We start from the raw sequence: 15,328 nt of genomic DNA on the forward strand, positions 1-15,328 counted from the left end.
GCTTACGTCAAAATCCTACATCGCGTTTAGTATCCATCGTTATAGCCGGAGGTATATACTTCGTTGATGGCCAGATGGAGCGAGTAATATTACCGCTTGAAAAAAGTATTAGTAAAAAACAGATTGGAGAAATATGGACGAGAATCACTGCTGCATTAGCTTGACAATATCGCACAATCGACTACACCCCCATAGGTCGGTCTTGATCATGGCGATATTTGACAAACTGTTCAATGTTCTCGTCTAACATAAAAAATTTTCAGCTTGCAGGATGATTTACCTAGGGCTGACTAGTGTTTCTTCGGCCCGACAAATGAAAGCAGTTGGACTTTCTTCTAATGCCTTACGAATGTCCACTTGATCAGGTAGGTTAAACGGAAAGCGCCAAAATAATGAGCCGTAATGATTGGTCAAGGAATGAATTTCCTCAGTAAGGGATAAGACTTAAATCACTTGAAGGCTATGGTTGTTAAGGGACAAACGTAATCATAGACCTTTTTACAGTTATGCCTTGTTTTGGTTCACTACGAAACTTCCCTCCTCACTAGTCGCATTTACTATCTTGTGGGAGACTTTTTGTTAAGGATGAGTACTTGTCTGTATCGGATACAGGACACCACGCTTCATGGTGTTCAAAGATAACCAAGAGAACGTATTTCGAGCATCCAACAATGATGGCATTTTATTTATATTGTCTATTTTTTCTTTGCAGATCTAAAAGTCCTAATAGATTTTTTTGAGGACAGACCATAGATTTTATTTTAACGCCAAGCGTTACCACACCCCAATGCCTTTTAATAGTTAATAACTTAAGTTCTTCTACCTCTCTGAATTAAATAATGTAGAATGATATGAGGCTTATCAAGACCTATATTTCGTACACCTAGAAAAGCTAGGAGAGCCAGGAGAACAGACAGCAGTGGATTCAAAACAGGCAGAAAGTGTGTAAGTTATCAATTCACATGGGAAACAAACTCCAGTTCGCTTTTTGGATATCTGAGTAAAAATTTAAGCGTAGACAATACGAGACCAAGTAGAATTCAAGGGAATCAAAGTCAGGTAGAATGACTCAGCTCCCATTAAATTCAACAGAACGTTTAAGAGCGAAGCGGTAAATCAATCCCATAAAATGCTTCGTAATTATTAGAAATTGTATTGAACCAACTCACAGGAAGTTCGTAAACCAAGATACAATTGTTTAAGTCTTGGCTTGGTTTCCTCAACCAAGTTGTAAACGGCTGAAACACTCTAACACACCTGTGTATATTGTTGGCATCTTTAGGATGTTATTTCTCTGTAATATTGCAATAACCAAATATTGATATGTAGCACCTAGTTTTCGAACGCTTCAACTTCAATATAACACACGTACTTCTTTCCGAAGTGGACCTGAGTGCTGACCTGGTGCTCCGTAAACTGCGGCACCTAAGAAAAGACACTTCTCCCAGTCCGGATATGGTTGATTCTGCTGTTTTGAGGGAAGCAGCTTCAATCATGGCATCACCACTTAGCGAGATGTTTACACACTCGCTAAGCCGAGGCAAACTACCGGAAATTTGGAAGCTGGCCCACATCACACCAATTTTCATAGGAGGTCGACGCAGTGAACCCTCAAGCTACCGACCAGTGGCCCTTCTCTCCATTCCTTCCAAAATTATGGAATCCCTGATATACGACGGTATACTAGAATACTTATTATCCCTAAAGTTCTTCTCAGCTCAACAGCACGGTTTCAGAAAAGGTCATTCTTGTATGACCAACCTGCTGACTGCGGTGGATAGATGAACAACCATCCTTGATCTCAGGGGGAAGGCTGACGTCATTTGCCTGGATTTCTCAAAAGCTTGTGATAGGGTCAACCACGTATGTCTTATCAAGAAGCTTAGACGAGTGGGTATAAAACCCCCTTTGATCGACTGGCTCACTTCATATTTAGAAAACCGACACTTTAAGGTCAGGGTTAACTTCACTCTCTCTCAGGCTATGGAATGTCCTAGTGGGGTCCTCCAGGGCTCAATACTAGAACCTCTTCTCTTCTTGATTTACATTAACGACCTTCCCCAACAAGTCTCATCTGACTTATTGCTTTTTGCTGATGATGTGAAACTTTGGAGAGAGAGATACGTAACCATAAGGATATACTAGCACTTCAGGAGGATCTGACTCGACTTCAAAGTTGGGCAGACGACAACGGACTTACCTTCAACACTTCAAAGTGCAAGGTAGTCCATCTGAGACATGTTGCAGACTATAGTTATAACTTAGGTAACTCCCCTCTAGAAGTTTCCCAAGTTGAAAAAGATTTAGGAGTGTTGGTACCCTACGACCTGAAATCGTATGCGAACTGTGACAAAAACGCCTCTCAAGCAAACTTTGCACTGGTAACATTGAAGCGCATTTTTGGCCAGTTTGACGATAGAACCATCCACATAATCTTCAATAGTTTTATTCGCCCCCAGTTAGAGTACGGAAACATAGTATTTCCTCCCTCCCTCTAAAAGGATAAGGACACTCTGGAAAGTATCCAACGTCGAGCAACGAAATTAGTTCGGGGACTCAAATTCAAACCTTATGAAGAGCGCCTCCAATCACTTAACCTTTACCTGTTAGAGTACAGGCGTCTTAGAGGTGACCTTCTTATGACTTACAGTATCCTTAATACTTCTGGTCATCCCCTTGAACATCTTCTTAAGCTTAGTCACAACACTAACCTAAGAAGTAACACCCAGAAATTGGAGACCCAACATAGCAGAACAGACTGCAGACACAATTTGTACTCCGTTAGAGTTGTCGAGTGCTGGAATTCGCTGCCGACTGAGCTAGTCCAAGCGACTTCCCAGGAGTCCTTCAAGAGAAAACTTGACTTATTCTCAAGGAGTAAGGATAACATATTATTTTGATTTACCGAATTCTCTTTTTTTCCTCTATTATCGTTCATATACCTAGGTTCCTGCCTGGAGGTATTGGTGATCCACTGCTACCAGACACGGAAGCCCGTTCTGCGAAAGCTTCTTATATTCCGTCCTCAACCATTTGAACCATTTGAACTGCTACTTCTAAACAAATGTCAAGTATTGTATTTTGTCTCAGTGACTGGTCATCTAAGTAGCCTTTCACTTGACAAGTTTTCCCAAAGATTCATAAAAGAGCAATGCCCTCCTTCTCTGACAGATTTTGAATGTCTGTGATTCTACACGGGGTAGTTAGTCAGTCATAATTACTAGACAGCAGTGTGTTTAGTGGAATTTTAAAAATTTGAGGAACAAAGCTTAGATAGCCGCGATGATCACATTTTGCGCTACGTGACCCTGAGTCACGTGATGACGTTATTGTTTTTAATTCATCTCCTCCCAGCTTTTATGTTACAAATTCAGTAATCGCATATTTCATTCCAGTGGGCATGTCTTGCTGTCTACATACCTGCGAACTACCTTCACTTTTATTTTTTATCACACTAAGACGAATGAGCTGTTGTGAGAAATAGATGTATCAGCGATTGGTGTTAGTATTTTCTTTCCTGTGGATTATTGACAAAAACTCTTGTGCTTCCGGCGACGGATGTTTTGGACTCTTTGGTGAGCGATATGACTTTTTATAACAACATTTTTTTGTAGAAAAGCTTAAGTGGAACAGAACATTCAGTTTTAACAACAAAGTTTTAACACTCAGACTTGAAGTCACCAATAATCCAGAACATTGGATTGTAAATTATCTGTTTGAGATCTTGGCTCGGGAGAGATTAGGATACACTAAAATAGAGTTTGTTCTAATCGAAGATAGTAACATCAGCAGTTCTCTAAAAAGACTTCAGTGTCCTAATACTCAGTAAGTTCAAACAGAATATTCGTCGTATTCTAGTAACTTCTGTATCATTATCTTGGGCTTTAATATCATCGATCAGTTTCTAGCGCTCTCATACGGACGTTATCTTTTGCTTGTTTTGCTTTATAAAACACACTGTCTTACTATTTATTTAAATGAAGTTCTCGGAAAATAATTAGACGCCATGTTTTACTTTCATTACCTTTAGTCTAGAAGTCTTCATAAGTTGCCATTAGAGCAAATTACCATCACATTCATTTCTAATCTCAAGACCATAATTATTAGTAAAATGAACAATATTTGAGCGAACAATTGTTTTCAATAACTTCATCATCAGGCTCTACAGTTATAAGTTCATAATTATTGTGTAAAATATCACAATAATTATGGACTTATAACTGTAGAGCCTGATGATGAAGTTATTGAAAACAATTGTTCGCTCAAATATTGTTCATTTTTCAATATTCTATGGGGATCTTTAAACTGTTATTATTAGTAGCCAAAAAAGGTATACACGACTAAGTTATAGCCGAATCGGACACTTCTATGCACTTCTAAACTAATCTAAATTTGCCAGTGGCAGGAAACTTATGGTTGTTATTATTGTTTTTATGTATAGATGTTTCTGATAGGTAAAAAGAACTTCTCTTTTTCAAGTATTCCCTTCTCTTGTCGGTTGGAGTGCGATCCGAAAACTCGAGTAAACTCAAGTGATTTCAGGTTATCCGCCTTGGGCCTATGAATAATTCATCCACTAAGTTAACACTAAGCCAGTCACTGCCTTACTTTTTAGCTCTCTCAGTTGTATAGCTATAAAAAGGTCGTGCTATTTCCAGAATAATTCAATCGTCGTAAGTTTCCGAATATTCTTCTTGTATTGGTACACTTTACTGCTTATTGCAGGTGGAGTGCTTTGTTTTATCTGAATAAATAAAGAAAACACTGATTGTCGGTTTTTTGTGCCTACAGTCACTCACTTTGTAAAAGTGCATTGTGTAGTGTAGTTTAACACTGAGCAACTAAAATTCTTCATTAAAAATAATTGCGCTTCCTGTACTAATAACTGCAATCGTTTGGTGGTGGAAACTTTTAATTTGGTTCACTTGATTATTTGTACTTGGTTTCAGATGTCTTAAGTTACCTGAAATTCACCTTAACTTACTGCTGTGGTTACCACTTGATGGGAATGTTAAATTCTGGGCAAAACCTTCTTCTGTTACCGACCATGGGCCTCTTGGGCCGATTCGTTCTTGGAAACTTCTAACACAAGTAAAGATAACATTTTCTCAGATTATTCTGTTTACCTATCAGTTTTTAATCTATTAATTAATTAAGTTTGAAGATCACTATGAATCTATATGTTTTCAACGTTTTGTTTTTTGTAAGTAATCAAACCTTAAAACTGTTAGAAGCTTCTCAAAATTAATATCAAGCTGCAATTTCTGCTTGACTAGTGATGTTATCACGTCTTACATTGTCTGTAACTAGAGGACTACCAAAAGTGTATGAATCTGGTTTTAATCTATGCTACGATTGTCAGGTGGGCTTTCAGAGCACTAAGACACTATGCGGCGGAATCAGCGATTAATATTGTGTCTTACCAAAAGCTACACTTATTTTCTCAGCTAGTGATAAACACGTAAACTAGCGAGCTTCATTACATTATGAATAATGCTATTTACATTTTAACTGAGTTATGTAAGTATCTACGTTGCTTATTATCCCTAGTATTTGCACTATATTACCTAGCTATTAGTCGGTTTACTCTTATTTACCTAATACTTCGATTGTTTATGACGATTAGATTATTATGCTAGCTTATTTCACGCATAGTTCAGAAAATCAGTTAACTTTCAATTTCTCACAGTTTATAGATTGCTATTGAGAGTCTTCAATCAAATAATTTCCTTGAGTACGTAATAGTTATATAGCATCTTGAGTAAATCTAGGATGTGTAAAATCCGTCTAATTTTCAGACTATTTCGTATACTTATCAGTAAGATTTTTATTTACATTGATAACGTTTTTTTTCCAGTCCTGTTACAACAAATCACATCTCAGAGGAAATCCTAACTATACTTCCCTTAAATATGATTGTAGCTCAACTGTTGACACCGTTAGTCAAAGTAAGTATATCTTACATTAAATTTAACTTATGAAGTTTAAAGTAGTTCTCACTTCATGACTATTTTTAATTCTTGTATTCATGATCGGTCGAGCAATATATCTTTGTGTTGAACTGAGTTTCTCTAGTGTTTTCCATACTTTGTCTAGAAGCTTTACGCTAAGAAATCTGTATTGTCTTTTCTAACTTAATATTGTTTCGACGCTTCTCATTGTACAGTGATTCCCTTCGTATACCTTACATCATGACGTATATGTAGTCAGTCGTTCCAATGGTATTTAAATAGAGCCAACTAACATAGTACACATGACGTTTGACGTAATTATTTGTTTAGCTACACTTCTAGATGGTACTATAAATGAGAACAGCATTATTGAATCTAAAGAAGGAAGATAGACAGATCTAAGATTGCAAAATACTACTATTTTATGTAGTAACTTTTGGGAATAAGTAAATCCCTTAATTGCTAAGTCACATACCACTCATTTTGACATCACAGGATATTCATACAGATTTGTCCATAATTGGTAAACCTAAATTATGCAAATGACAATTTTCTCGATATAGGAGAACTATACTAGACTAACTTTTAAAACCCTAGGACCTGTGATTTTCTCCAACTTTCATCTAAAGCTTGAAAATATATGATAAGAGATAGATTTGAAAATTTATTTTATTTATTTATTTAAACACATATATATTGGTACAAAAGGGCACCAGATACATATGCGCCACACAAAATAATGAAAGTAGGAAGAGAAGGGATGAAAAGATAAGGCGGACTGAAATGTACAACCAGAAGACTCTTTCAGTTAAGAAAGTTAGAACCACTCTTTATGTAGAAAGTAAAAAAAGGTTACAGCAGGTTCGCCACTGGCTTCTATTCTGAGCCATATCTGATAACGTCTCTAGCCACTGTGTTGCACCATCTCTCGGACCCCAGCCAGGGAGTCGTGAAGGACCAACAGAAGCTAGCCCTTTGCAGCTTTCTTTCATGCCACGACACCATGTCATATACTGACCTCCTCTCCGCTTTTTCCAACCAGTCCCAGAGTCGGCAAATAATGCACGACGTGGAAGTCTCTGGGACGACATTCGTAAAACATGTCCAAGCCACCGAAGTCGGTGTTTCAAGATGGTGACACCAATTGAATTATCGTCTCTGCGCCCGAACACACGATGCCGAACCTCTGCATTACTTACATGGTATTGCCACTGAATGTCAGCAATCCTTCGGAGATAAAGATGATCGAACACAGAGAGTCGTCTGACATCCTCAACTCGGAGAGGCCAGGTTTCACAAGCATAGAACAAAAGTGCTCTCACCGACGCGTTGTAGATCCGACCTTTTACAGCCAGACTAACATCACGAAGGCGCCAAAGATGGCCCAGATTGGCATAAGCCGCTCTGGCTTTCATTATACATGCATCAATCTCATCACTCACGCCACCACCAGCACTTATATAGCTACCCAGATACACGAACTTCTCAACTACTTCAATCTGCTCACCATCTAGGGTGAGTACAGGATGAGAATCCTGCCAGTCTTGTAGGAGTACTTTGCACTTTGAAGGTGCAAAGCACATGCCGTACCTGCGGACACTGATTGCCAACTGATTAAGTGCGGATTGCATGCCTTGGGTATTATCGCACAGTAAGACAATATCATCCGCATACTCGAGGTCGAGAAGTCGTTCTCCAGGCAACATATCCACACCTCCATTACTTACATCCATCAGAGCTGTTTCCAGGATGTCGTCGATGGCAAAGTTGAAGAGGAATGGTGAGATCGGGCAACCCTGTCTAACCCCACTGCTCGAATGGAACAAGGGAGAAAGGTGGTTGTATGCCCTCACTCTGCCTGAGGTGTTCGTATACAGGGCCTTTAATATGTTAATGAACTTCTCAGGCATACCCTTCTTCAATAGACAATCCCAGAGAACAGTCCTGTCCAACGAATCGAAGGCAGCCCTGATATCAAGAAACACTACGATTGTTGGCCTGCGATAAGTATGACGGTGTTCTAACATTTGGCGGAGGGTGAAGATGTGATCAATACATCCTCGACCAGAACGAAAACCAGCCTGCTCCTCGCGAGTCAATCGTTCTCGGGTTTTAAACAACCTACGAAGAATGACAGAAGCCAATAGTTTGGACGCAATCGGAAGTAGACTTATCCCCCGGTAGTTATTGCAGGAACAACGTGAACCCTTTTTAAAGATAGGGACGACTATCGACTCATTCCATGATGTTGGAACACTTTCGTCCTCCCAAACCTTTGCAGACAACGCAGTCAGTTCCTTAGTCAGAAAGTCACCACCATCTTTAAAAAGAGCCGGAGGTAAGTCATCTGGGCCCGGTGATTTGTAGCGCTTCAGGAGTCGGAGTTCCTTGCAGACTTCCGCCTCGTTTGGTGGAACAGTCGTCACCGGCCATGGGGGGCATGACAAACTGGTTGATGTTGCCGGAGCAGCAGGCCAGTTGAACTGCCCTTCGAAAAATTCCGCCCATCGTCCAAGACGTCGAGAGATGTTAGTGATTGACATCCCGTCATCCTCGTGGATTGTTTCACTCACACCAGACTTCTTGCTGCCAATGGCTCGGATGAGTTGGAAGAGCTTCCGGCAGTTACCAGATGCAGCTGCTGCTTCCATCTCATTAGCACGCTCCGACCACCAGGCTTCTCGGTCCTTACGCAAGCTTTGCCCAATTTCATTACGTAACAGCCTTCGTTTGTGGTCAAACTCACGGTCACCCGGAGTAGACCGACGGGCTTCCATCAGTTGTAAGGAGCCAGAAGAAACTCAGTGCTTATAAGCGGGACGTTTCGCGTAGCCGCAAGCTACTTTACTCGCCATTTTCATGGCGTCGTGAAGATGCAACCAATGCTCATCTATACTTTTCGGTGGGATGGTAGCTAGCCTAGAAGCTAGCTCCGCTCGATACTTACTTGCACCAGAAGTTGCAGCCAGTTTACTAACATCGATCCGTTGGTGGTGGTCAATCCTTCGGCCACTGAAAAGTAAGGTGAGATTGGCGCAGACCAGAGCATGATCAGACTCCAGATAGGTACTCCAAAAGGAGCGGCAGTCTTGTACACAACCACGCCAGCGGTAGCTGATCGCGATGTGATCAATCTGAGTCCAGGCTTGAGATGCAGAGGGAGGACGCCAGGTGGCACACCGGCGATGACTGTGCCGGAAGTTAGTGCTAGCCAGAAACAGGTTGTGGTCTGTGCACAGTTGCAGCAAACGGTCCCCGTTATCTGTCCTGCGACCAACAAGTCCCCATCGGCCACCTAAACGACTCTCTTCTGTGCCTAGACGCCCGACCTGAGCATTCAAGTCTCCGGCTAATACTACAATATCTGTCGAACGCGCTTTCTGGAGAAGAACTGTTAACTGGTGGTAAAACTCATCCTTGATTGCATCCGGGCTGCAATCTGTCGGGGCATAGGCGGAGATGACGAAAAGACACCGTTTCTCACGCCGGTTTCTTCTCACTTTGATGGAACTTTCTAATCTAACAGCACATAACCGACTGTTAATGGGGATCCAATCGATTAGTGCTGCCTCAGCTGTAGCGCTTAGTGCAACACCAACGCCTGCAAGACCAGACGAAGATGCCACAGAGTCCCCGGATAAGCTCACGTGAAACAAGCTTTTCGAGGCGACAGATGGAGAACGAATTTGTAGTAATTCACTAGAGTCTTGAATACGGGTCTCGGATAGACAGCAAACATCAACATTAAGACTTTCTAAAGACATAGCCATCCCCATCTGTTGTCCGACCTGCATTAGTGTGCGAACGTTGAAGGAGGCCAGCTTGAACGGCGTACGTGGTTTCAGAAAGACTGCTTCAGTATTCGTAATCGGTGGAAGCATTCACTTTCAACCAGACAGTGACTGGAGATCGTTTAGATAGGACAGAGTTTCCACCATGGGCGAGCTACTGCATAAGTTGGAAAGGAAGGATACACAATTTGGGAATAAAGGGAGTGAAAAAGCGACGTAGTAAATAATAGTAATAATAATAATAATAATGGTAATAATAATCATAATAATAATGTAAATTGTCTTTCTTCTATTAGGAACGAGAGCAGTGTAGTTAGTGTAGTGAGTCATTTCATGTCATTTGTGTGTGGGCTGTGATACTGCCCGGGTGCCCAAACCGAAAATTGGCTGATGATATACTGAGCAAATCACTTCGTCGTATTGATAATTAAAGTTTCTTCGCATTAGTATTTAACTTGATTATTTGAAAGCTCATTTGATCTGATTGAGTTATCTTCCAAGTATCTCCAACACCCCACCATACCACATGAACTCAATCGTCTGCTCATTAGAAATTTTCTTGAATCTATGTTACACTTACTTTATGATTTAGACAGTAATTCCATCCACATAATTTTCTGTGGATATTAATCTTCAGTGGACTTTGGGTAAAGTTGGTGATTCTTAATCCATACTATCGTGTGTTAGTTAGGTTTACTGGAAGTGGAATTTTAATTTATGATTTCAGTTAGATGGGTAAATGCGACATTTATTGGATAAATTTAACTTTTTGTGATCTGTTGAGTGCAGGAATAAATGTACATTGTTTTTATTCATACAATCAAAAAATAACCCGTTGTCGTCCTTATTCATGTCATTAAAACACAATTAAAGCAATATGTAAACAGTTTCACGTGAGTTCAGTGGTTACTTCATAATCCCTCTTGATCTGAAGTGCAGATCTAATAAACCAAACAGATGTCGATATTTGATTAGGTTGCTTATAGAAAATTTTCATTATTATACTGGAAAAAGTGACTTATAGAAATTTGTTAAACTATTAATCACTACTTATGAACACTTTAGAACTTCATAATTAGCCTTAAAAATATGTGATATATGTATGTGTCATAGCATAGATTACTGATTTGGTTTATTTTATCTTTCAGATTTTGTTAAGTTTATCGTATTATATTACGTAATATTACTTACTACACCTGTGATTTTTTTCTGATCGTGAGTTTGTTAATATGTATTCGAATTTTGTCAGTCTTTCAGTGAAAGGTCAGTCTTTTGTATCTCCTTAAAAAGTTCTATTTTCCTTTTGCCAGACTACTCAGGTTATCAAACGGAGAGTGTACAGAATTCAGATTTACTCAATAATCATAGCTTACTCTCTGGGAAGTCAGTAACTATTTTGGATTTTGAATTAAATTCAACATGTTTACGGTATAATTCTTATAGTATTCCTCCACCCCCTTTGTGCAGTACTGATACAAAATCTACCTCAACAAATAGTTATCAATATTGTTACACTGAATCTTATCAAGCTGTTAAAGTGACATGGGCTAAATTACGAACGGCAGCTCCACAAATTTTTCAACTTGCATCTAAAATGTATATGTCTCATGATGAATTGGGCGAATTGGTGCACTCAGTATGTTATTATACAATTATTTATATACTAAATAGTTTCTTACTGATGAACGTTTCTACGGTATCTGGTGTTTATGGCTCATTAATGTTGGTCATTTTTCGATGTTAATTCTAAATATTTTTGTAAACGAGATCGGTTGCGAATTATCGAATCTTTGCATCCATACTTTATTATTCAGTGTGCACAGATAGTTCTATTATTTTAAATTAGTTGAAGCACAAATTAACATCAGTCGATACCAAATATGAATTTTTTCCTCATCGACAATAATGTACATTCATATTTTCTACAGTGATCTAGAGATAAGTTGGATAACATATTTGTTTTATATGCATTAAATTATTATTATTCCGAAGCGACCACCCAGTTAACACTCTGAAAACTACTGTTACTGTTGTTATTACCAATTTTACTTTGCCACCTTAAAGTTGTCTAAATTTGAGGTATTCTCAATGAAATTTTCGGTTGACTAATTAATGACGAATCAAAATATTCAAATAGATAATCAAAGTTAAAAATTTTTATCATTAACTTACTGTGAAAGTTAACGTTAGCCAAAGCAGCAACAATTATACGTGATATTTTTAATGATCATCTTTCTAATACTGAAAAATGTCCTTACCTATTACTAGGATTCTTTGAAAAATGGAATTGGTCATAGCATTTCGAATGATATTTCAATTGTTTCCCATTGAATCAGCCAGTCAGTGAGTCGCAACGTAGAACCTGTACGTATGTACATCGGTTCAAGTTGCCATATCTCATAAGCATAGAGAGGTGAAGCTGTCAGGCCAAATCCCAAAATAGTGGAGGTAGTAACAGTATCAGTGATAATAGGAAAGGTTAGGCATCAAAGGTACGACTCGGAAAGAAAGTATAAGTGAAATAAAAACCGAAAATCGTTCTGAGGAATTTAGAACCTCAGGATTTGGGGAAAGACAAAGGATGGATTCACCTACTCCATCGCCAACAATTTTGAGCCATGTCACTCAAGGTCTCTGACCATTGGTTGCGATAATCTTTTCCATTGATCAAAAGTGGAAGTTTCACAATCATCAATATAGTGTACCATGATTTTTCATATATATAAATTATTTTGCTACGTGGAAGAAGGGGCAGTTATCAAGGATGTTGGGAGATCATAAAAATACAATGATTATGTAGTTCTTGTCATTTATTTTACCAGTTGTGTAATTGTAATTTATATATGATTCCATTTGGGAAGTAAGCTTTTTCTTGAGACTGCATGAAACTTCAGTGCTTTAGATAATTAGACCGTTGAAAATTTATTTGGTTGATTTCCTTTATAAAGATTAGTGTAGTTATGACTTTATATATATAAAGCTTACAACAATGAAATAATACTCATCGAGCAGTTGCACTCTGTCATAACTATATAATATCACAGATATAATTCATCCTACCATCTAATTCGAATAATCTTACTTACTTACTTGCCCTGGTACGGCCGAGAGTGGGGAGAGTCTACTCTCCCTCTCGAAATGCTCTCACATGGCCAGCGAATATATAGCCTCTGCCAGGGAAGTCCTACTCACTGCCTTCTCGTGGCGGGGGTGTTGTTTACGAAAGTGAGAGGACGAAAAGCGAATGTCCGGCGCTTTAACCGGGTTGGTGGACACGGAGGGTCCACCTAGGGGAGTTGGAAAACCCTGATTCCAAACCAATGGTGCACATGGGCTCCAGTATCCTGATGGAACGAATGGCGGACGAACCTGTCATTGGTCAACGGCTACCATGGGACTGCATCTCCTCACGATGCTCCACTGCCTTGTGGATCAGACCTTTTGGTCAAAGGCTCGGGGTGTGGCCCCCTAAGAAAACCACCTGCTTCGGTTTGGGCACCCGGGCAGTATCACAGCCCACACACACAAATAGTGTGGCGCATATGTACCTGGTGCCCTTTTGTACCAATATATATGTTTAAATAAATAAATAAATAAACTAGACAATTTATTCCCTTAAGTTGATTAACATGTAAATCTTCTCATTAGTATTTCCCTTTCATAATTTGTGGTCAAATAAAAAGTTCCCTTTTTATTAAGTAATTTTCGAAATCGATATCAGTTAAGTTAGATGCTTCTGAAATTGCATAAAATAAAAGGCAGATTTCAGGCTATTGGATTTTTAGCTTTAACAGCCGTGAGGTTTAGTAAATGTTCATGCAAAAAAATTATTTTAAGCCAAGTTATTGCTGATCTACACCCATTGATTGTGGTCATTTTTTAAACCAAAGATGAGGTTCATATATTTTTCAACATCATTCCTTATCTAGATTTGCTCCATTTTTTCTTCAGAGAGCAACAAACTCTTATTTGCATTGACTGAGCATACGCAGCATAAATTTCATCTGTGTCAGCTAATTAATATTCTTATCTCAATCTACACAGTGTATCTGTCGTATGTCATATCACTGTTCAATGGCAAATGATTTATTTATGAGTTGTATATTCTACTCCTATTTTAATCAATAGAAAGTATGAAATAGTAGTAGTTACTAACGTTATCGCCGTCTATATAGCACTATATTGTAGAAATAAAATTCTTATTTATATAACGTTGCTAAAATACGTGATTGATTGTTATTTTTATGTGTGTATAAAATGAAGTTGTCCAACTTTGTAAATGCACAATTATTGAATGTGATTATTATTCTCAACTTTTGTTATTTAGGCCTTACTCGACTCAAATATAGATCGTCAGTCAACATATAAACAAGTTGCATGTCGCTGGCTTCGTCAGAATCCGATTAAATGGAAAAGTTGGACAGTTGATTGGGACAAAAAACTAAACTTGACAGTGGCTGGTCTGTTCAGTATGTATGGGAAATGGGTGCTGCATGGTCTTGATCGAGGTCAGTTATTTTCATTAGCATAAATTATTCTGTTGAATAAATATTGCCATACAAACAGAGTTCCTAAAAACCTGACCATATGTTTTAACTGCTTATCAGTTGTTTAAAAGATTAGATTCTATTCATGATACCGTTTGTCAGTAATTTTATGAATAACATAATGTCTCGACTACATTTTCTCTCTGTGATACCAAACGAGGCTGTTTCGAATTTCAAAGGAATAGAAAAAATTTTTTCGTTACTAATAAAGATTGTCGCTATATAACATTAGTTTAATAGTACTTAGTGTTTTGTTGTTTCATTCCGCTTATATTATTTGTATTCTCTCCCAGTGAACTTATGTTGAGTTTTTTCAACTTAAATTTCATTTCATAACTGACCAGTGGCTCAAGAAGCTGTAAACTTTGTCAACGCCGACTCAGATTATTTTCGCAATTCTGAATATGCATTAAGTTTGGATGTACGTAATTTAACATGCGAACCTGACGTCGTGTTAAGTGATTATTTTAAAGTGTTGGAGAATGCTGTCAATACTCGACTAATTGGTTCTATCGGTAGGATTTTATAATTGTTTTACAATTTTTAAAAAGTTACTTTTAACTTATTAAGATAAAATTTTGTTAATTATACTGGTTTTTAAAATTTGTTGTCATCGTAGATTTGACTAAAGCGATGCGATATACATCAGTTTCATATTCACTGTTAAATAGATTTGTGACTGCAAAGCTTATATTTCTTGTTTGGCTGTGAAACCTTACAGTTCAAACCCCAAACATTATCGGTTTAACTATGACTCCAGCAGAAATGGGATGCGGTGCCTCTAAGCCTCACGTTAAACTAATTTTTTCTATAAATGTTTATGGTTTTATTGTCGTAAATATTAGGCTTTAAACAAGTAGACAACACCTGATTTTTTCCAGCTTATTTCACAAAAGGTTTATAGGAATAGATTATTTCCTTTTTAAACTATTGGTCTTCTCTAAAAAAGTAGATTAGTTGAATAATTGCACATAACCTTCTCAGCATACAGTATGTAATGGTTATTTCTTTTATTGAAAAGATATACGATGTATATGTA

General features: G+C 38.2%; 2 protein-coding genes across 2 annotated transcripts in view; both read left to right on the plus strand.

Annotated features, from left to right (window-relative positions):
- Positions 1 to 1,064: 1,064 nt before the first annotated feature.
- Positions 1,065 to 15,328, plus strand: part of Smp_153500 (tyrosine kinase) — a gene marked incomplete at both ends in the record, with an annotated part of 31,870 nt that continues 17,606 nt past the window's right edge. The window contains 6 exons of the mRNA XM_018789366.1: positions 1,065 to 1,111; positions 4,950 to 5,091; positions 5,858 to 5,948; positions 11,053 to 11,378; positions 14,070 to 14,250; positions 14,634 to 14,804. Of these exons, the coding sequence (XP_018654816.1) occupies positions 1,065 to 1,111; positions 4,950 to 5,091; positions 5,858 to 5,948; positions 11,053 to 11,378; positions 14,070 to 14,250; positions 14,634 to 14,804 (958 nt within the window). The remainder of the gene's footprint in view (positions 1,112 to 4,949; positions 5,092 to 5,857; positions 5,949 to 11,052; positions 11,379 to 14,069; positions 14,251 to 14,633; positions 14,805 to 15,328) is intronic.
- On the plus strand, positions 3,296 to 3,829 carry Smp_191470 (hypothetical protein; the record flags this gene model as incomplete). The annotated part of the gene is made up of 2 exons (XM_018789367.1): positions 3,296 to 3,575; positions 3,615 to 3,829. Exons 1-2 carry the CDS (start codon positions 3,485 to 3,487, stop codon positions 3,827 to 3,829), a joined length of 306 nt encoding a protein of 101 aa, XP_018654817.1. The 5' UTR covers positions 3,296 to 3,484.

This window comes from Schistosoma mansoni, chromosome W (assembly GCF_000237925.1).
Source record: "Schistosoma mansoni strain Puerto Rico chromosome W, complete genome".
Lineage (NCBI taxonomy): Eukaryota > Metazoa > Platyhelminthes > Trematoda > Strigeidida > Schistosomatidae > Schistosoma > Schistosoma mansoni.